Here is a 17,858-nt window from a genome sequence, read left to right as displayed (position 1 = left end):
ATCTATGATGTTATGAAATAAATATTATCAGTGTTTTTTAGATGATTGTCTTCGATCCAATACTATATTTTCTTTTCATTTTCTACTTGGCATGAGTTACTTCAAACAAAAAAAAAAAAAAAAGAAATTTTCTGCTATGGTATTCCTACCTAAAAAACACATTTAAGTTGGAGAATTTACTTAAATTGCAATTAATCACTTAGTAGTGACATATTGGAGGAACTGGACTTTAATGTTTGGTTAGGGTTAATTCAGAAACTGATATGCTTGAATGGGCAGCCCTAGTGGAATTTTATGTTAGTCCAAATAGGCCTCAGGCAGTTTTTGACTTTGTAGAAACAGATTTAACTTTTTGCTAGGAATGATCTGATTAAAATCTGTTGATTAGATAAGAATTTTCCTTAGGAGCACCTGCAAACAAAATAGCTTTTGTTATCCCTTTTTCTCCCCACTCCAAAAAAAAAAAAAAAAAAAAAAAAAAAAAACTTTTGCAAATTGTGTCAGTAACAACTCAGTTAACTGGATTTTTTCCAATCCTTTTTGTTCTGGCCACCCATTCAACTAGGCTTTCCCTGCAACCTTTCTCCCCTTTATTCTGCTGCTTCATAAGTTATTATTTTCTCCACATTTTGCTGACTGCTTTTCTATTGCCTCAGGCAATAGATAGAAACTCCTTAAACTATAGGTGTGAAATGTCAAGGAAGCAGCTATTTGGGTTATCTACCTGCCATGTGTCTATCTGAGAAATTAGTCAAGAAATATTGAAGGTCTGCATATTTGTGGAGCACTTGTGTCAGAAGACACAAAAACAGGATTGTATGTGAAATTCATTTGGGAACCTAGAATTGGTTTTGTTGGGTTTTTTTGTCAACAACCTGATTGCTCATAAGCCCCAGAAATCTACCAACAAGTACGTCCTCTGCTTACAGATTCACAAATATCATTCTTGTGTCTACATTCTGGATCTGATTTTATTTTGCAGATACACAGCTGACGTATTCTTGTTCCTTGTCAGAATATATGGATGTGCCCACATGCTGTTTAAGTAGGTGTATGAGTCAAATGGATGGAGGCATCCCATCATAAAGATAATGAGTCGTGTTGGTTTCCAAAATTAATCCTAATACAGATTTTCTTAATGTTGCCATCCTCTACTGAGCTCTACTCATAACATAGTTATTTGTAACTATGATGAATAGTTCTTCCTGAGTCTTGATTGGATTTTACCTTTATATTCAGTGTGGGACTATGAAGTAATGAGATCCAGAAACCACAAAAGAAAAATCAGTTAATGCTTTATTAAGCATTTATTAAGTGTTCAAGACCCTGTGTTAAGTCCTGATGAGTATGTCATGAACTTTGCACTTAAAGACTTCACAAAAATTGAAAGTGAGATTGGTTTAATCTAGAAGTTTACCATGATATTCACCTGAACCAACTAATCCAAATTCTAACATGGAACTGTCAAAGTGATATGAGACATGGAAAATTGAGCAGTTTTGTTGCCATTTTGTATCTATTTTCATTACTTGTCATTTTACAGCCACTACATTTTGACTCTTTAACACTTCAGTCTCAATTGGACTCCATGAAGAAATTAAAATGTTACTTAAGAACAGGACATTAGAAAGAGCAGCTGGGATATATACCAAGTAAACCTTGAACAACTATGTTTTGGAGGCCATGCAACTTTAAAAGTACTGAGGAATTATTTTATAAACTACCTCAGGAAGGGGAGATTTTGAAAGAAAACGATGAAATATATTAATCCTAATTCTGGTAGTAAGTACCAGGTTTAGCTTGTGCACAAGTTGTTTAATCTCTTTCAGATTCAGTTTCCTTCATTATAAAATTGGGAGAGGTAGATTAGATGACCTATAAGGTCCCTTTGAGCTTCAAACCTTTGATTTTGGGGCAGCTAGTTGGTGCAGTGGATAGAACATCAGCTCTGAAGTCAGGAGGATCTGAGTTCAAATGTGGCTTTGGACACTTAACACTTTCTGACTGTGTGACCCTGGGCAAGTCACTTAACCCCAATTGCCTCCACAAAAAAAGAAAAAAAGATAAAATCTTTGATCTTATGAGCTAATGAGAGAAAAGATAAATGCAAGTGTAATATGAAGAAAATTGTGAAAATTATAAAGGAAAGGAATTTGACAAGGTACTTACTAGTATAAAATATTTGAGATGAAACATCACTTTTTTTCTTTAGAGATTATGGGAGTTTGAGGAATGTCACCAAGATTTTGTGGAAGATTTGTGCCTTGAAGGAATAAAGACACTTCAATATGCAAAAATGGGAAGCAGATAGGGGAGTCCATTCCATTATAGGTATTGGAGACAGCATGAACAAAGCTAAAGAGAAAGGAAAAGACAGAATGACAATGTTCCAGTTTGTCTCAAATATGGAATATGGAAAGAGTGTTTTGAGATTTCATTAGAAAGTTAGGTTGGGAGTATATGAAGGAGAGTCTTACCTATCGCAGCACAAAGTATGCTTTATTTGGGTGACAATAAAGAATCATTGAAAATTTTGGCATGGAAAAAAGTAGATCAGGGCTATGTTAGGAATTTATTAACTATATTAAGAAGATTTCCTTCTGGAAATAATATAAGCAGAGGAATCAAACATGTAGTCCTCAATATTTTATATAGACGAATGTTAAAACCTATCTTTGCATGTATTTTGAAAAATAAAAAGCTGCTATATAAAATAAAATAAACCTGAAAAAATATTAAAAAAAGGAAAAAGAAAGAAGTTATATAAAAAAGGTTATTTACTCTGAAATTGTACATTGCATAAATTCTTATGGTGTAATAATATTCGATTGCATCCATATGCCAAAATTTCTTTAGCCACTTCCCACTATCTGTGTGATCCTTGGCAAGTCACATAATCCTGTTTTCCTCTGTTTCTTCATCAGTAAAAGGAGCTAGAGAATGGCAAACCACTCCAATATCTCTGCCAAAAAACTCCAAATAGAATTGCAGAGTCAGAGATAATTGAAATCACTCAACAGCAGCAGCAGCAACAACAACAAAAACAACAACTTTGTGAATGGTTCTCCTGGTTCTGCTCATTTCAGTTGTAACAGACATTAAAAAAAAATAATTGTATTGATGTCTTTTGTTTTTATATCACCTTTATTTTCAAACATATCCCTTCCTAACTCATCAAGCCATCCCTTTTAACAACATTCACAAAGAGAATTTTTTTAAGCTATTCATCCAAATTAACAAACATATCAACTAAGTACACACAAAGTTCAGCACACAGAGTCTTCCAGAGGGAGAGAAATGCATTTTCTTTACTCTTCTTTAATTTTATGCTTGGTGTCCTTAAAATTACACAGTGTACAGTGCTGTCTTATCTGTAACCCATTTGCCCTTATTGCAGATGTTTCAAAATTTAACACACATTTTTCATAGATATTGTTCTTCTCTAAATAAACTCCTTGAGTGTAAGAAATCAGCTTAAACTCTTGAGGTATTAATTCATCAAATATTTATTAAATGCCTATATTTCTGAGGGATACAAAAAATAAAACAATGTTCCATATGCCCAAAAAGCTATCAAACTGTGCATATCCTTTGATCCAGCAGTATGTCTATTAGGCCTGTATCTACAAGAGATCATAAAAAAGGGGAAAGAACCCACATGCCCAAAAATACTTATAGCAGGCCTTTTTGTAGTGACAAGGAACTGGAAGCTGAGTGGATGCCCATCACTTGGAGAAAAGCTGAATAAAGTATGGTATATGGAATATTATTGTTCTATAAGAAATGACAACAGGAGGATTTCAGAAAGACCTGGAGAGACTTACATGAACTGATGCCGAGTGAAATGAGCAGAACAAGAGAATATTGTACACTGTGACAACAAGATTATATGATAATCAATTCTGATGGATATGGCTCTTTTCAACAATGAGGTTATTGAAGTGAGGTGATTCAGACCAGTTTCAGTGGTGTTATTATGGAGAGAGCCATCTGCACCCAGAGAGCAGACTGTGGGGACTGAATATGGATCACAACAGGATATTTTCACTTTTTTTTGTTGTTATTTGCTTGCATTTTGTTTTCTTTCTTTCTTTTTTCTTTTTGATCTGATTTTCTTGTGCAGCATGATACTTATGGAAATATCTATAAAAGAATTGCACATGTTTATTATATATTGGATTACTTGCTGTCTAGGGGAGGGAGTTGGGGAAGGAAGGGAGAAAAAAATTTAAGAACACAAGGTTTTACAAAAGTGAGGGTTGAAAACTATCTATGCATATGTTTTGAAAATAAAAAGCTTAAAAAAATGTTCCTGCCTTCATAGAGTTTATATTTACTTCTTCTCATAACTTACAAAACCTCATAAAATCCTAGGCACATAATAAGCATCTAAGAAGCACTTATTGATTGATATTGGCTTCCCATGACTTTTGTAAGCAGCACTGAATAGAGCTGAATATTTCCTTGAAATTCTTATTCACCTTTTCATTGGTCTTGATATTAAAAGCATGTCAAGGAATCAATCAACAAGCCTTTATTAAGTGTAGCAGTCACTAGATGTATGGGAGTTAAAATTGGAATATTTCCTGGCTTCAAGGAGTTTATATATTAAAAGGATGGAGAGGCAACATGCACATATCAATGTATAAGAAATATATATGGAACAGAAGTAAGGTAACTTTGGTGAATTGAAGAAGGCATTTACATGGAGAGAGGAAGGAGACAGACAGAAAAGGCCTAAGAATATTCTAAGTTGTGTAGAGACTTACATGAATTGATGGTAAGTGAAATGAGTAGAACCAAGAGAACGTTGTACACAGCAACAGGATTATATGAAGATCAATTCTGATGGGCTTGGCTCTTTTTCACAATAAGGCGATTCAGGCCAATTCCAATAGACTTGTGGTAGAGACAGTCATATGCATCCAGAAGAGGCTGTGGGGACTAAATGTGGATCACAGCATAGTATTTTCATCTTTTTTTGTTGTTGTTTGCTTGTTTTTTCTTTCTTTCTCATTTTTTTCTTTTTGATCTGCTTTTTTTTGTGCAATCTGATAATTGTGGAAATATGTATAGAGGAATTGCACATGTTTAAAATATGCTGGATTACTTGCTGTAGAGGAGTAGGGGGGAAGGGAGGGAGAAAAATTTGAAACACTAGGTTTTGCAAGGGTGAATGTGGAAAACTATCTTTGAGTATATTTTGAAAATAAAAAACTATCATTTTAAAAAATGAAAAAAAATAGTCTAGGTCGTAGCTGCCATTTTATTCTTATACTCATTTTAGTAATAATTTATCTGATCCAAAGCATAAATTATACGTGTATATGAATACAAATCCATCTCTACAGAGAGCCACTAATCATGTTTCTGATTTTGAGGGGAATTTCCTGATGGTTGGTAAAGAGGTCTGTTGAGCAATTACTGCTGAGAAAATTACTCAAAGCTGTGATGGAGAGGTTTCTCTATCTAACAAGTGTATAGATGCTGTGGTTTTCTTAGAAGAAAAAAAATCACCATCACTTAAAAAAATGTATTTAAAATTATTTTTTCTTTTTACACAAAAAAGGCAAATCAAATTTTTAAGAAATGAAAAGATGCAATGTTAGAATGCCTCAGGCATAATATGTCTCTTGTCTACACTGGGGTTTTCAAACCCCTGAAGGTTAAGAGTTATTGGAAGAAATCTTTGAATCCATATTGCAACAAGTATTGTTATTTTGATCTATATATGGCACCAACACATTAGGCAGCCTGACTCAAAATTGCAAATAAAAAACATCTGTAGACTGTTAATCTCCTAAACATATGTTCAAGGACATTATTATATTGGGAAAGGAGGGTTGTTTCTAGAACTTCTCAGTGTCCCAAGGCATCCCTCTAAATTAGAGAAAGTATCATATCTACATTTTTAATGCAATGACCAATCATTTAAACTAAAAGATAAGAGATGAAGTATGATATATATATATATATATATCTCCTTAAATTTTTTTAAAAATTTAAAACTTAAATGAAAAATAGAAAAAAATAAAATAAAGAAAAAACAGAAAAAGAAAATGTGCATTGTAGAACATGAGAGGATTCAAGATATGTCATAATAAATTTGCATTTGAAGAAAATTTATAAAAATAGAACATATTCATAACTGTTAATCTTTTCTTTGCTTACTTGCGGTTTTCATTTGTTCTTTGCTGTGCACTTTTTATTTTATTTTTTTTCCTCTTGTCTCTCCCGCCCCCCACTTCCTCCAAGAAGGCTACAGTTAAGCATAGATATTTTTATGTTTACATATGTATATTTCTATCTTATTTATCATGCACATTTATACATATACATATAAATGTATATACACACACATACACATATATATGTAATCTCTTATTTCCTATTCCTGCTAACTCTTCTACTTTACTTCTACCCATTAATTTGTCTAGATATTAGTTAACCTCCCCCTTCTAGGATCCCAACAGTATCATCTCCACCCACCTTTTTCCCCCTTCTTTATTCCTTTCCCATTAATCTATACAACTTATCACACTCTAATTAATCCAAAACATCCTTCTATACTTTGCTTTATCCTATTCCTTCTGTGTTGTACAGCATTTAATAAAAAAAAAAAAGCTGGAGAGATATCTAGAAGCAAAGAGAAGTTTATTTTACGTTCTCCAGAATCGGGCGTCCCACCCATCGAGCAGACAATGGAAGGGAGGAAGCACCGTAGGAGGCAGGGTCAACACTTTTTATCCCTAACGCAAATACCCCCTCCCACCACTGACCCTCATCCTTATTGGCTGAGGATCTTACATTCTAAACGCGGGAACTACCCAAGAAATTGAACTTGACCAATAAGTACATAGTTGCCCATATTTGACCTAACAGAAAGACACTGATATCATAGGAGGATAACAAGGGGATTTAAGTATGCCCTTAGGGGGTAGCAGGGAGGGAACTTAAGTATGCCCTTGACTTGATGCTTAAAGTCCTTCAGGCCTACTCCAATTTTGAAATAGATGGAAGCCTTACTCGATTTTCACAACTGTCTTGAAAGATCTCACCTCATCTCGTTCACTTCTCTTTATTTATTAAAATAGATTTTGAAAACTGTAATATCCTTCTTGGTATACACACACATATGTTCGTATGTATGTGTATATATATTTAAGTATTGTTTTCTCTTTAACTCATTCCTAATGTTGAGTAGGTTTTCATAGCTACCGGTCCTCCCCAATCTAATTCCTCTCTCATTTCTTGTTCTTGCACCTCATTTGTATTTCATAATTACCATTTTTACCTTTTCTTATACAATTTTGCTTTTATAAAATCATATCATACTAAGCCTTACTCCAATCTTTCTTTTGGATTACCTATTTGTTAATGACAATTTTAGATATATGTGAACGAGATGAGGTGAGATCTTTCAAGACAGTTGGTGAAAACTGAGTAAGGCTTCATCTATTTCAGAGTTGGAGTAGGCCTGAAGGACTTTAAGCATCAAGTCAAGGCATACTTAAGTCCCCTCCCTGTTATCCCCTAAAGGCATACTTAAATCCCCTTGTTATCCTATGACGTCAATGTCTTTCTGTTTAGGTCAAATATGGGCAACTATGTACTTATTGGTCAAGTTCAATTTTTTGGGTAGTTCTCGAGTTTAGAATGTAAGATCCTCAGCCAATAAGGATGAGGGTCAGTGGTGGGAGGGTGTATTTGGGTTAGGGATAAAAAGTGTTGACCCCGCCCCTTACAGTGCTTCCTCCCTTTCATTGTCTGCTCTATGGGTGGGACGCCCAATTCTCGTGAGATCGTATAATAAACTTTGCTTTGCTTCTAGATATCTCTCCAGCTTTTTTATTAAATGCTGTACCACATGTACGGTTTGCAGTTTTTTTTTTAAATTATTATTCATAGTTTCAGGTGGTATTATTCTTACATTTCTCTTCTTGATCTGTTCTCTAGAAATGTTGTTTTTCTTATGAGATATTTCACATGGCCTTCTATTTTTTTCATTCTTTATATTTTGTTTTAGTATTTTGTGGTTTCTCCTAACTTCACTGACTTGCTTCCTTTTACCAAATTCTAATTTTCAAAGGGTTATTTTCTTCCTTAAGATTCTGGATCTTTTCTACTTCTACTCTTTTCATAATAATGATTTTTCTTGGATTTTGTTTTTATTAGTTTTTCTTCAATCTCTCCCATGTTTTGAGTTCTATGGATTCTTTTTGAGTAGATAACCATTTGTTACTTTTTGGGGTAGAGAGGATTATGTAAGCTCAGTGTCTTACTTTGAAGGTCAACCCCAGTCTTCCCTATTCCCATAGTAAATTTCTATAATTGGGTTTTTTCTCCTTTGCCTACTTATTATGATTATTATTAAAATAAGGGCTTGTTAGTGTAGTCACCTTTAGTCCTGGTCTGAGGATAGTATTTCTGCCATAAAGTCTTCCTTCAGTTCTTCTCTCTGGCTTGGAACTCCAAAGTTTACAGCTTCTCTGCCCCACTGCTTCTGCACTCACCTGAAATATCTGGTTCCTCTTTGCCCGGGGCTGGGTCTCAACTGCACTGAGGGGCTGATCTGAGATTCCTTATCAACAGAGGTTTCCTCAGTTTTTCCAGACTCAGACCCCTGACTCTCCACCCTGTCTTCAAGGCGAAAGTTCCTGTGGTTGGGGTTGAGGTTACCTGCTCTTTCAGTCTGGAGCTAAACCTCAGTCCTGGGGCCTTTCTTTGGATTTTTCCAGTTGTCCCTGGGAAATTACTGTCTGCCCTAATTCTTATTTGTTTTTCATAGGTCTACGTTTTTTCTGAGGCCTAGTTTTGTTTTTGTTTTTGGAAATCTGGAGAGCTTGTAATTTTTTAACCTAATCTGCCATCTTCCTAGAATCCTCCCCCACACCTCCTGACCCAGTAGGGATAGTCAACATGTCAAAACACAATTTTTTTCCTCATGTGGTTAATGAAGGAATTTATTTTGCTTGACTATGTGTTTACATGTTACAAGAATTCTGTTTTTCTTTTTTTTTTTTCTTTTTCATTGCATCCAAGGGCAGTGACAGAAAATAAATGCTTGCTAAATAATAAAAAAAAAAAATTATTAGTAGAGGGAGTGAGTTTTCCGACCATGAGGTTTTTATAGTGATAAAGTCACAGGCATGAAAATGCCCACACTGTATCAATCAATGTATAAGCATTTATTAAGCCCTTATGTGCTGAACATTGGATTAGGTTCTAGTTTATTCACAGAAAGGGAAAATACATATATTATGGGCCATAGTTTGAGGACCCCTGGAGAGGCTTACCCTACTATAGTAAGGGCACAGTTGAGATTATGTAATATTAGTTTGTATACTTTTGTGTATATACACACACACACACACACACAAATGTATATATACAAATGGATTTTAAATGTATGTGTGGGTGGGAGTCGAGGAATGTGTAATTTATGACTGGGAGGCAACATGGCTTAATGAATAGAGTACTGGTCTTGGATCTAGGAAGACAGATTAGGTCATAATCCTGATATATAAAAGTTATAGGAAAGTCACTTAACATTTCATTCTTCTGGGTAAGTTTCTAAATCCATAGGGTGAAGGGAAGATACCAATCTGAATTGGTAGAGATTATTTCCTCATCCAAAGAAATAGTAGGTCCACTTCAAATTTGACATTAGATATTATAACTGTAGAAAGAAAACATGTTAACTTCCAATTGGTTAAGAATATAGATCTTTTGAAAGCATTATTGGATTTATAGGGGGGTTTTTTGGTCATTTTATATATTTTCTCAGTTAATGGCTATCAATTATTATAATTCTAATCCTTTGAATCTGAATTTTTTTGATACTAAAAAGGAATCCTTAAAAGGATTAGGAATCAATTATTTGGACCTTAAGTCTTGGAGTAATGGGTAATTTAATAACTTTATAGAATTATTTATGAAAGTGTCAATTGTTGGGTTCTGAATATTTTGCAAAAGATATGTACCTGTTCTTTTGGAAAGACCCAATCTGGAGGGTTATCTGAAAGGTTAGTGAAGAGTCCTGGAAAAGTTTTAACTTCATTGTTGATTTATGCTTAAGGAGATAATTTACATGCCTGTACATCAAGATTATTTCTTTCTTTTAAGGTAGAATTAGGTTATGGGGTGGAAGTTAATTGTAGAGGAGACAGATAGATAGATACTTTCTTCAACCCACCATGTATCTTGATAGCCTGAAAGGAGATTCTCTGTTGGGTACTTCATAGGGAGATTTAAATGCAGATTCCAAGAGAGAATTTTCATATTTTTTTTCTGGAGTTTTGAATATAGAGAGAAAATTCCACAATCAGAATCAGATAATTCTCAAATGAGTTTAGGCAGTTGTGTAATTTAGTTGCACAAGGGAAATTTTGACTTGTCATTTCCTTCCAATGTGGTTTTTTTAAAAGAAGTGAAGTAATAGTTTCGTCATTGTAAGGCTTTCTCCCTAGGATAATAAAACTCACTTTCCTTTTGATTCATTTTAAGTTTTCAACTAAGTTATACCTAAAAGTGACATAGGTAGGATGGAGAAACGTGAAATAATAAGACCTGTAACAATAATTTGCCTGTTAAGCTATGTCTTTAAGGAAATGAGATATTTTGTAGATTTAGCATTGTAAAATGGGGTGGAAAATTATATCCACTCTCCACCACCCATCCCCAGTAAATGGATTTAATTGGAAACTAATGGTTCAGATGTTAGTCCTAGTACTTTCAATAAGAGAAAATGGGAATAAAGGCACAGTGAAATTCTGGACTATATGGGAATTAGTATGGTCTTCTATGACCATCAACTTTTTGAGATAGCTTTTTTTTTCTTCCAAAGCTAGAAGGAACCCAGATTTTTCTCTCATCTTCTCAATGCTACAGACATCAGTCAACTCTTCAATTGATCAATAAGAATTTTTTTAAAGCATCTGTTATGTGCTAGACACTTTGCTAGTTGTAGGGAATATGAATACAAATGGAGACATTTGAGAAATTTATATTCTATTAGCAAGATGCAAGATATCCACAGACAAATAAAGAAGGTTTATACAAAATAAAGTTTTTACTAATTTGAAGGAGGGAGAACACTAATAACTGGGAGAATCAGGAAAGAACTCTTGAAGAAGCTTACATTTCAACTGAGCCTTGAAGGGATCCAAGAGACAGAAATAGCTGCGTGTCTGGGTATCTAAAGTCAGTGAGATAGATGATAGCTACATAGACCTTAAAATTTGTAAAGCACTTTACAAGTATGATCTCATTTTATCTTCATAACAACCCTGGCTTATAGGTGCTGTCATTATCCCCATTTTAGAGATGAGAAAACAGTCACTTGCCCAGAGTAACACAGCTAACAAGTACCTGAAAAAAAAATTTAAACACATTTTTCAGATTCTACTTTGCTAATACTAATGGGAATAGTGACATTATCTGGGGGGTAAAGAGGTAAAATTAGGAATAGAGGATTGCATAAAGCTGTTTGTGATGGGAATAACTAGTTTGACTAGTAATCACCAGTCAAGAAACCACAATTGCATCATACAGCAGCATGTCAGTGTCAGAAGTCACAAGGAAGACAACAAGGACTGTTTATGCTTCAGAAAAGAAATGAAGGTAGGATGAAGATTAATAATTACCAAGTTTTTGTTTTGAGCTTTGACAAGGGATCTTTCATGAATTGCCAGTACTTGACATAAGTTCCAAATAGAGTCTCAAGAATCCTTTGTAAGGATGATGGAAACTATATTGAATGAAGTATTCTGTAAGGCTAGGAATTTTGAGAAGTTGGGGTGAAAAGATTTGAAACTTCAACAAGGTGCAAAATGATGATAAATGCAAAAGAATTTTTAGTTGAATTATTCAGAATGCTTTGTATTCAGTCCTTTCTCCTTTATTCTACTTAAATAGAAAGAGCATTAGAACAGGGGGTGTGACTTGGTTTCTAGTCTTGAGTTGATCAATAACTGAATGTATAACTTTGGGTAAGTCCCTTATTTGCTGGGACTCTGGTTCCATATCTGCCAAATGAGGTGCATTGTATTAAGTGCTGTCTGCTCTGAATTCTGTGATTGTGTTTGTAATGTTAAAATTTAGAATATAAATACAATAATTTATGTGCTCTGCTTTGTGCATATATTATTTTATTTCCTCCTCACCTTATCCCTGTGATATGCGTAGGAAAGATGTCATTATTCTCCTGTCTGTAAGGGTTTGTCCAGTGTCACAGACAATCCTGTAGCATAGACAGGGTCAGGTACAGTATACATTGATTATCTATTTCCTGACTCTGGGTTACTAGGTAATAGAAAGCCAATCTAGATTATCGGAAATTAATCTTGTCTAGTTGACAGTTTTATTTTCTTTATGGAGATCATGACATAACACGACTTAGAATTTTTAATTCTTAATGACTTAGAATATTTAATAACTTAAGCTTATCTTTTTTTTTCTTCCTTCTATAGATACTTATTAAGTCCCTACTGTGTAACTAATGCTATAAGAAATGGGCAAAATAAGTGAGATTTTATAGTCTCTCTGCCCTGATGAAATTTACAGTCTAAGTAGAGAAGTAAACACATACACCTACACATATATACATATATGCACACACATCTATAGACATAGACATATACATACACACACAGCCTCATTTCTTAGCAGTCTATACTCTGGATTTCATTATACCCCCAGGAACCAGTCATCCATCCTATAAGATCACACCATCTCTGAAACCTGTTAGTCTCCCCTGCACAGGGACCCTTCCCTCCTTTTGGAGAGGTAAGAGAAGGAAGAGCAAAAGGCTCTTCCCAGAATCTCCTTTTAAAAAACACTCCCACATCAGCCATGTTTTCATTTCCTGCCCAGCTGCACTGCTGGACTTCATTGTGCCCTACTGGAACTTCTCTCATCCTCATGTTTTTAGTTTCCTTTTGTGTGTTTTCTTTTATTAGATTGTGAACTCCTCTCGCCACATATTAGGTACTTAATAACTATTTGTTGACTGACACATGTACATACATATACACACACATATATATGCATATATATCTAGGTATAATTATCTAGATAATGAATTTTTGCTTTTTTGTGTCATAGGCCCCTTTGATAATCTGGTGAAACCTATGGATCCCCTCTCAGAATAATGTTTTTAAGTACTTAAAATAAAATATATAGCATTAGGAAGGAAATCAATTATATTGAAATATATGTATGTATATATGTGTGTATGTATGTATATATACAAAAATACACAGAAATACAAAAATGTACATATACTAAGAAAAGAATAAAATAGAGAAAAAAATGAATAAAAAGAGATTTTGTGAAAAGAGAGAGGGAGTTTTGGTGTTCAGGGTCATGTAGATGAACAGTTTTTGTAACCTGGACTCCTGAACTTTTTTCATAAAAAATACCTCAGTAACTATATTTTGACTTAATTGATTTCCCTTGTATTCCTATGGATTTTATTTTATTTATGAATTTAAAAACAGAATTCCAAGAAGTAGTCTATATGCTTCCCCAGAATTCCAGGTTAGGAATTTCTTGTTTAGGATGATGGTTAAGTAAAAGGTATAACCACTTTTATAAGTTGCTTGAGATATTTAGATAAATAGAATAGAATAGAAGGTGAGGTGAGGTAGTGGGATTCAGTGAGAAACTCATTAGTTTTTATAAATGCATATATTTTTCCTTGCAAAAAATTAATTTATTATTTGCAAGTATTTTTTATGGTGTATCAAATTTCTTATATTAAAGTGAAGTCATAAAATTTTAGAAAGTGTCAGAGCTGTACTGGTAAATGTTTAACTAGGATCTTGGGGAGGGAAAGAAATATGCACACAAAACACGTTTTCATTTAATCTGAATTATTAACACATTCTATATCACCTCCTTAAGTCTAGATAATCAATAAAACAATAAATCAATCCTAACTTGTGGAATCGTTGATTTCTGGGAGGGGCAATAAATGCTCCTAATGAAATTTTAAACAATCATTTCTGGAAAATTAGGTTTGAACTGGGTCCAGAGCCCCCATGTAATATGGTATAGAATAGAAATGGCACAGGATTTAAAAAATCCCCCAAAGACTCAAGGAAACTTGTTTGAATTTCTGCTGTGCTACAAATTACTTATGTGATTTTGGCTGTAAGGGGCTTCAGTTCTCTGAGCCTCAATTCTGACACTTCATAGCTTTGGAATTAGAAGGAACCTTGGGGCAGGTAGGAATAGTGGATAGAGCACCAGGTCTGGAATCAAGAAGACCTATCTTCCTACATTCAAATATGACTTCATACATTTAGTAGGACAAATCATTTAATCCTGTTTACCTCAGTTCCTCATCTGTAAAATAAACTGGAAAAGAAAATGGCAAACTATTCTAGTATCTTTGCCAAGTAAACCCCAAATAGGGTCATGACTGGAAACATCAACAATTAGACATCCAACTCTTATTAATGAAAAAACTGAGACCCAGAAAGACCCAAGTTAGAATGTCTCACACAGGATCACAAAGGGAGAATGACTTCAAATTCCATACTTTCTAAGTTCATTACTCCTATTTCGTTTTTCTTCTACTTCATCACATACTATCCTTATACACTGAAGGGATTAGATGAGAGGACCTCTCAGGAACCTTTTAGCTTCAGATCTGATCCTAAGTTGGGGAAGGGCATGTTGAGGACCTTCAGTAACACAATTTGTCAGCTCAAAAAAATAAAGAAAAATAAACTTTATCAAAAATTCTGCCCTTTTTGGAGGTTCTTGCTTCTTCATTCCTCCCCCTCCCCCTTTCATCTAGATGCTTTCTCTATTCTTGGCATCCAAAACACTTCTCTATCCTAATTCTCTTCCATGTACTAAACAGATTGTTTTTGCTCACTCTTCTTTGTTGATTATTATTATTAGTCTGATGAAAAAATTCCTGTCTCTACTGCTTAAGGTTAGTCAACCTTTACATAGACATTTGAATAAGTTTCATTGACAAAAGGACAGTAAAGAGCCCTGGGGTGTTAAGTTCCATTCTGAGTTCTGAGTTCCAGATTTTAGGAAGGTGATTGATAAAGCTTGAGAAAATGCTTCTCAGATTAGTAAAAGGGCTTTAGAATCATGCTTTACTAAATTCATGTGAAAGAACTGGGGATATTTATCCATGAAAAGAGAAGGCTGGGAAGAAACAGGGGCTTCAGAATTTCCCTCAAATGTCTAAAAGATGATTACTTAAAGAGTCAAATATCTGGAAAGTCCTCCATGAATTCATGCAAAATGAAATGTACTCTGTAAAAGTACTCTGGGATGATGAGCTGTGAATGACTTTGCTATTCTCAGTAATACAATGATCCAAGACTACTCTGAAGGAAAAATGTTATTCATACCCAGAGAAAAAACTGATTGTGTCTGAATATAGATTGAAACATACTAAAAAAAAAAAAAAAAACAACAACAACTTTATATTTATTGAGGGGTTTTCCTTCATAACATGACTTTCATGGAAATATTTTGCATAACTTCACATGTGTCTTTTCAGTGGGGATGGAGGGGAGGGGAGAGATGTTCAATCCTAAAATATCCTTCCCCACATCTTTGGGAGTGGAATCAAGCCTTCAAAATCTTTCTTTATTCCCTAGAAAGAGTTGCATAAACCTATCCAAACTGGAATGGATGTTGGCTATAGTTAAATATTGATTTGACCTTGGAATCTGGAGACTTGGAGATGCAGAATATTTTGGTCATCAAACAAATTCGCATGGATTTTTAATGATAGATGAACTGCTATAGGGCAGAAGAGATCTAGAAATATTACTGACAACTGTAATTTTTGGTAAGTATTCAAAATATTTTATGTCTAGAATGTAATTTAGAATGTTAGAATGTAATTTAGAAGTTCAAATATTCTTATTAGTTGAGATATAAATTATGATTTTTCATATAACTAAATACAGTATTTAATTCTTCAAGCATTGGTGATTTCATAAGCGTGAGTACTCTTCATCAACATGTATTATAATGTCTATATCTTGGTAGATTGTTTTTGGAAACTACTGTGGAAATGGGCAATGAATGGGCACTATGGGTTGTTTTGTACCCCAGAGGAAAGTTTATCATATTACTTTTACTAGGAATTATCAACATTAAAAAAAAAATACTTGCATACAGTATTTCTTCACCTGGAGGGAAAAAAAAAGGATCTTTAATACATCTTTCTATATATACCTATGTATATACTTTATCATCTTCACCATTAAAATATAAAATCCCTTCAAGTAGAGATTATTTCATTCATTGTATTTGTATATCCAGTGTTTTTACACTGCCTGCTATTTAATAGATGCTTAATAAATGGTTATTGATTGGTCAATTAATAGATAAATTTTTGAAAATGATGGTGCCTATGTAGGGAAATATTGTTTACATAGAAGGGAATTGCCAATGTCCCAAAGATCATATAATCTGGATTTAGGCCAGACCTGGCAGTTGTCAAGCTGGCTTTGAGAGTAGTTTAGTGTATGAAATGAAAGGTTAGATATAGAGTGGGTTAATTATAGCATATTTTTAGAGACATGGGCTTCTGATTGCATTTGGAAAACAGATAAGTTAGTTTCATAGAATCACCAAATGTTCTATCTAGAAGCTACCTTAGGGCCATTTATTCCATCCCATATCTGAATGAAAATCCCCTCTACAAAATACCTATCAAGTGGACATCTATTTAGCCTTTGCTTAAAGACAAATAATATGAACCTAATATCTCTTAAAGCAGTTTTCCATGCTAGGATAATTTTTTATTGTCTCTTTGAATAGCTTTGTCTTATTTCCAGGATTATATATTCTTCTATTTTCTATCACTCCAGATAATCAAGATTTTGGTTAAAAGTGGGTGAGTCACGACTGTCTGAAAAAACATTGTGATATAGTATCATTGAAGGATACAGTGGCTATGTGGAAAGAATTCAAAATAACTGACCATGCAAATTCTCTACCAAAATATTTATGATGGTAGGAGAATGTGAAGAAAACCCCTGCTTGTGGAGTGAACTCCTCCTAGAGATCACATGTGAGAACATGGCCAAGAGGCACCTCAAATGAATAGGTTGTGATCTGTATTATTGTAGAAAGCACCCTCCCTCTGATAAAATCACAAATTCATTTGAATATTTAATTAGAGGGTTATAAGGACAGTAGATACCTTACACATTATATAATTTAGCCCCCTCATTTTTCACTTGAGGAAGCTGGTCAGTAAAGTTCTATTTTTGTGAATAACATTGAGTTTTCTTTCTTTCTTTTTTTTTTTTGACCTACCTTCTCATCTGATAAACAGGGACATTAATTTCTACTCAATAGCTAATATATTGTGCTCCATAGAAAAAATGTTCTATTGATACTTTGTTCATTAACTTTTAATTATTTTAATGCCTTTTTTAAATTCAGTTTTTTAGTATTGTTTTAAGGTAATTTTGTGATCAGAACCTGAATTGGACTTCTCCAAAAGAGTAAATGTAATGACCATTTTTCACCTTTTTTTAAAAATCCAGATTTTGTATACTATGAAGCCTTTTCTGCAGGCAGTGGCATTATGGGGGAAAAAGGCACCTTCTCATAGCATCACCAGCATAATGATTACAGATGATCAACACACTATTGTTACAGGAAGCCAAGAGGGTCAACTATGTCTCTGGAATCTTTCCTCTGAACTAAAGGTCAGTAGTATGTACCATAGAATATAGATGGTTTTCTTCTTATTAGTATTGCTGATGAAGTAAATCTGCATTTTAAACATTTGAGTAATGTGTACTTAGGTGAAACATCAAGTGAATGGCCCAATGGCAGCTAATAAGATGTTTAAGTGAAGC

General features: G+C 34.0%; 1 protein-coding gene across 2 annotated transcripts in view; it reads left to right on the top strand.

The window, feature by feature from the left end:
* WDR72 (WD repeat domain 72) overlaps nucleotides 1-17,858 on the top strand; it is a 270,383-nt gene that overhangs the window by 17,344 nt on the left and 235,181 nt on the right. The window contains exons 1-3 of one of the 2 annotated variants that reach the window (XM_031955231.1): nucleotides 11,398-11,622; nucleotides 15,633-15,826; nucleotides 17,541-17,705. In XM_031955231.1, the coding sequence (XP_031811091.1) occupies nucleotides 17,553-17,705 (153 nt within the window). In that variant the 5' untranslated portion in view covers nucleotides 11,398-11,622; nucleotides 15,633-15,826; nucleotides 17,541-17,552. Of the gene's footprint in view, nucleotides 1-11,397; nucleotides 11,623-15,632; nucleotides 15,827-17,540; nucleotides 17,706-17,858 lie in introns of those variants that run through there. The other variant, XM_031955230.1, reaches the window with a different exon arrangement.

The sequence above is a fragment of the Sarcophilus harrisii genome, chromosome 2, assembly GCF_902635505.1.
Source record: "Sarcophilus harrisii chromosome 2, mSarHar1.11, whole genome shotgun sequence".
NCBI lineage: Eukaryota > Metazoa > Chordata > Mammalia > Dasyuromorphia > Dasyuridae > Sarcophilus > Sarcophilus harrisii.
Note: the sequence above shows the minus strand (reverse complement) of the source record. Positions and strands in the feature narration are given on the sequence as shown.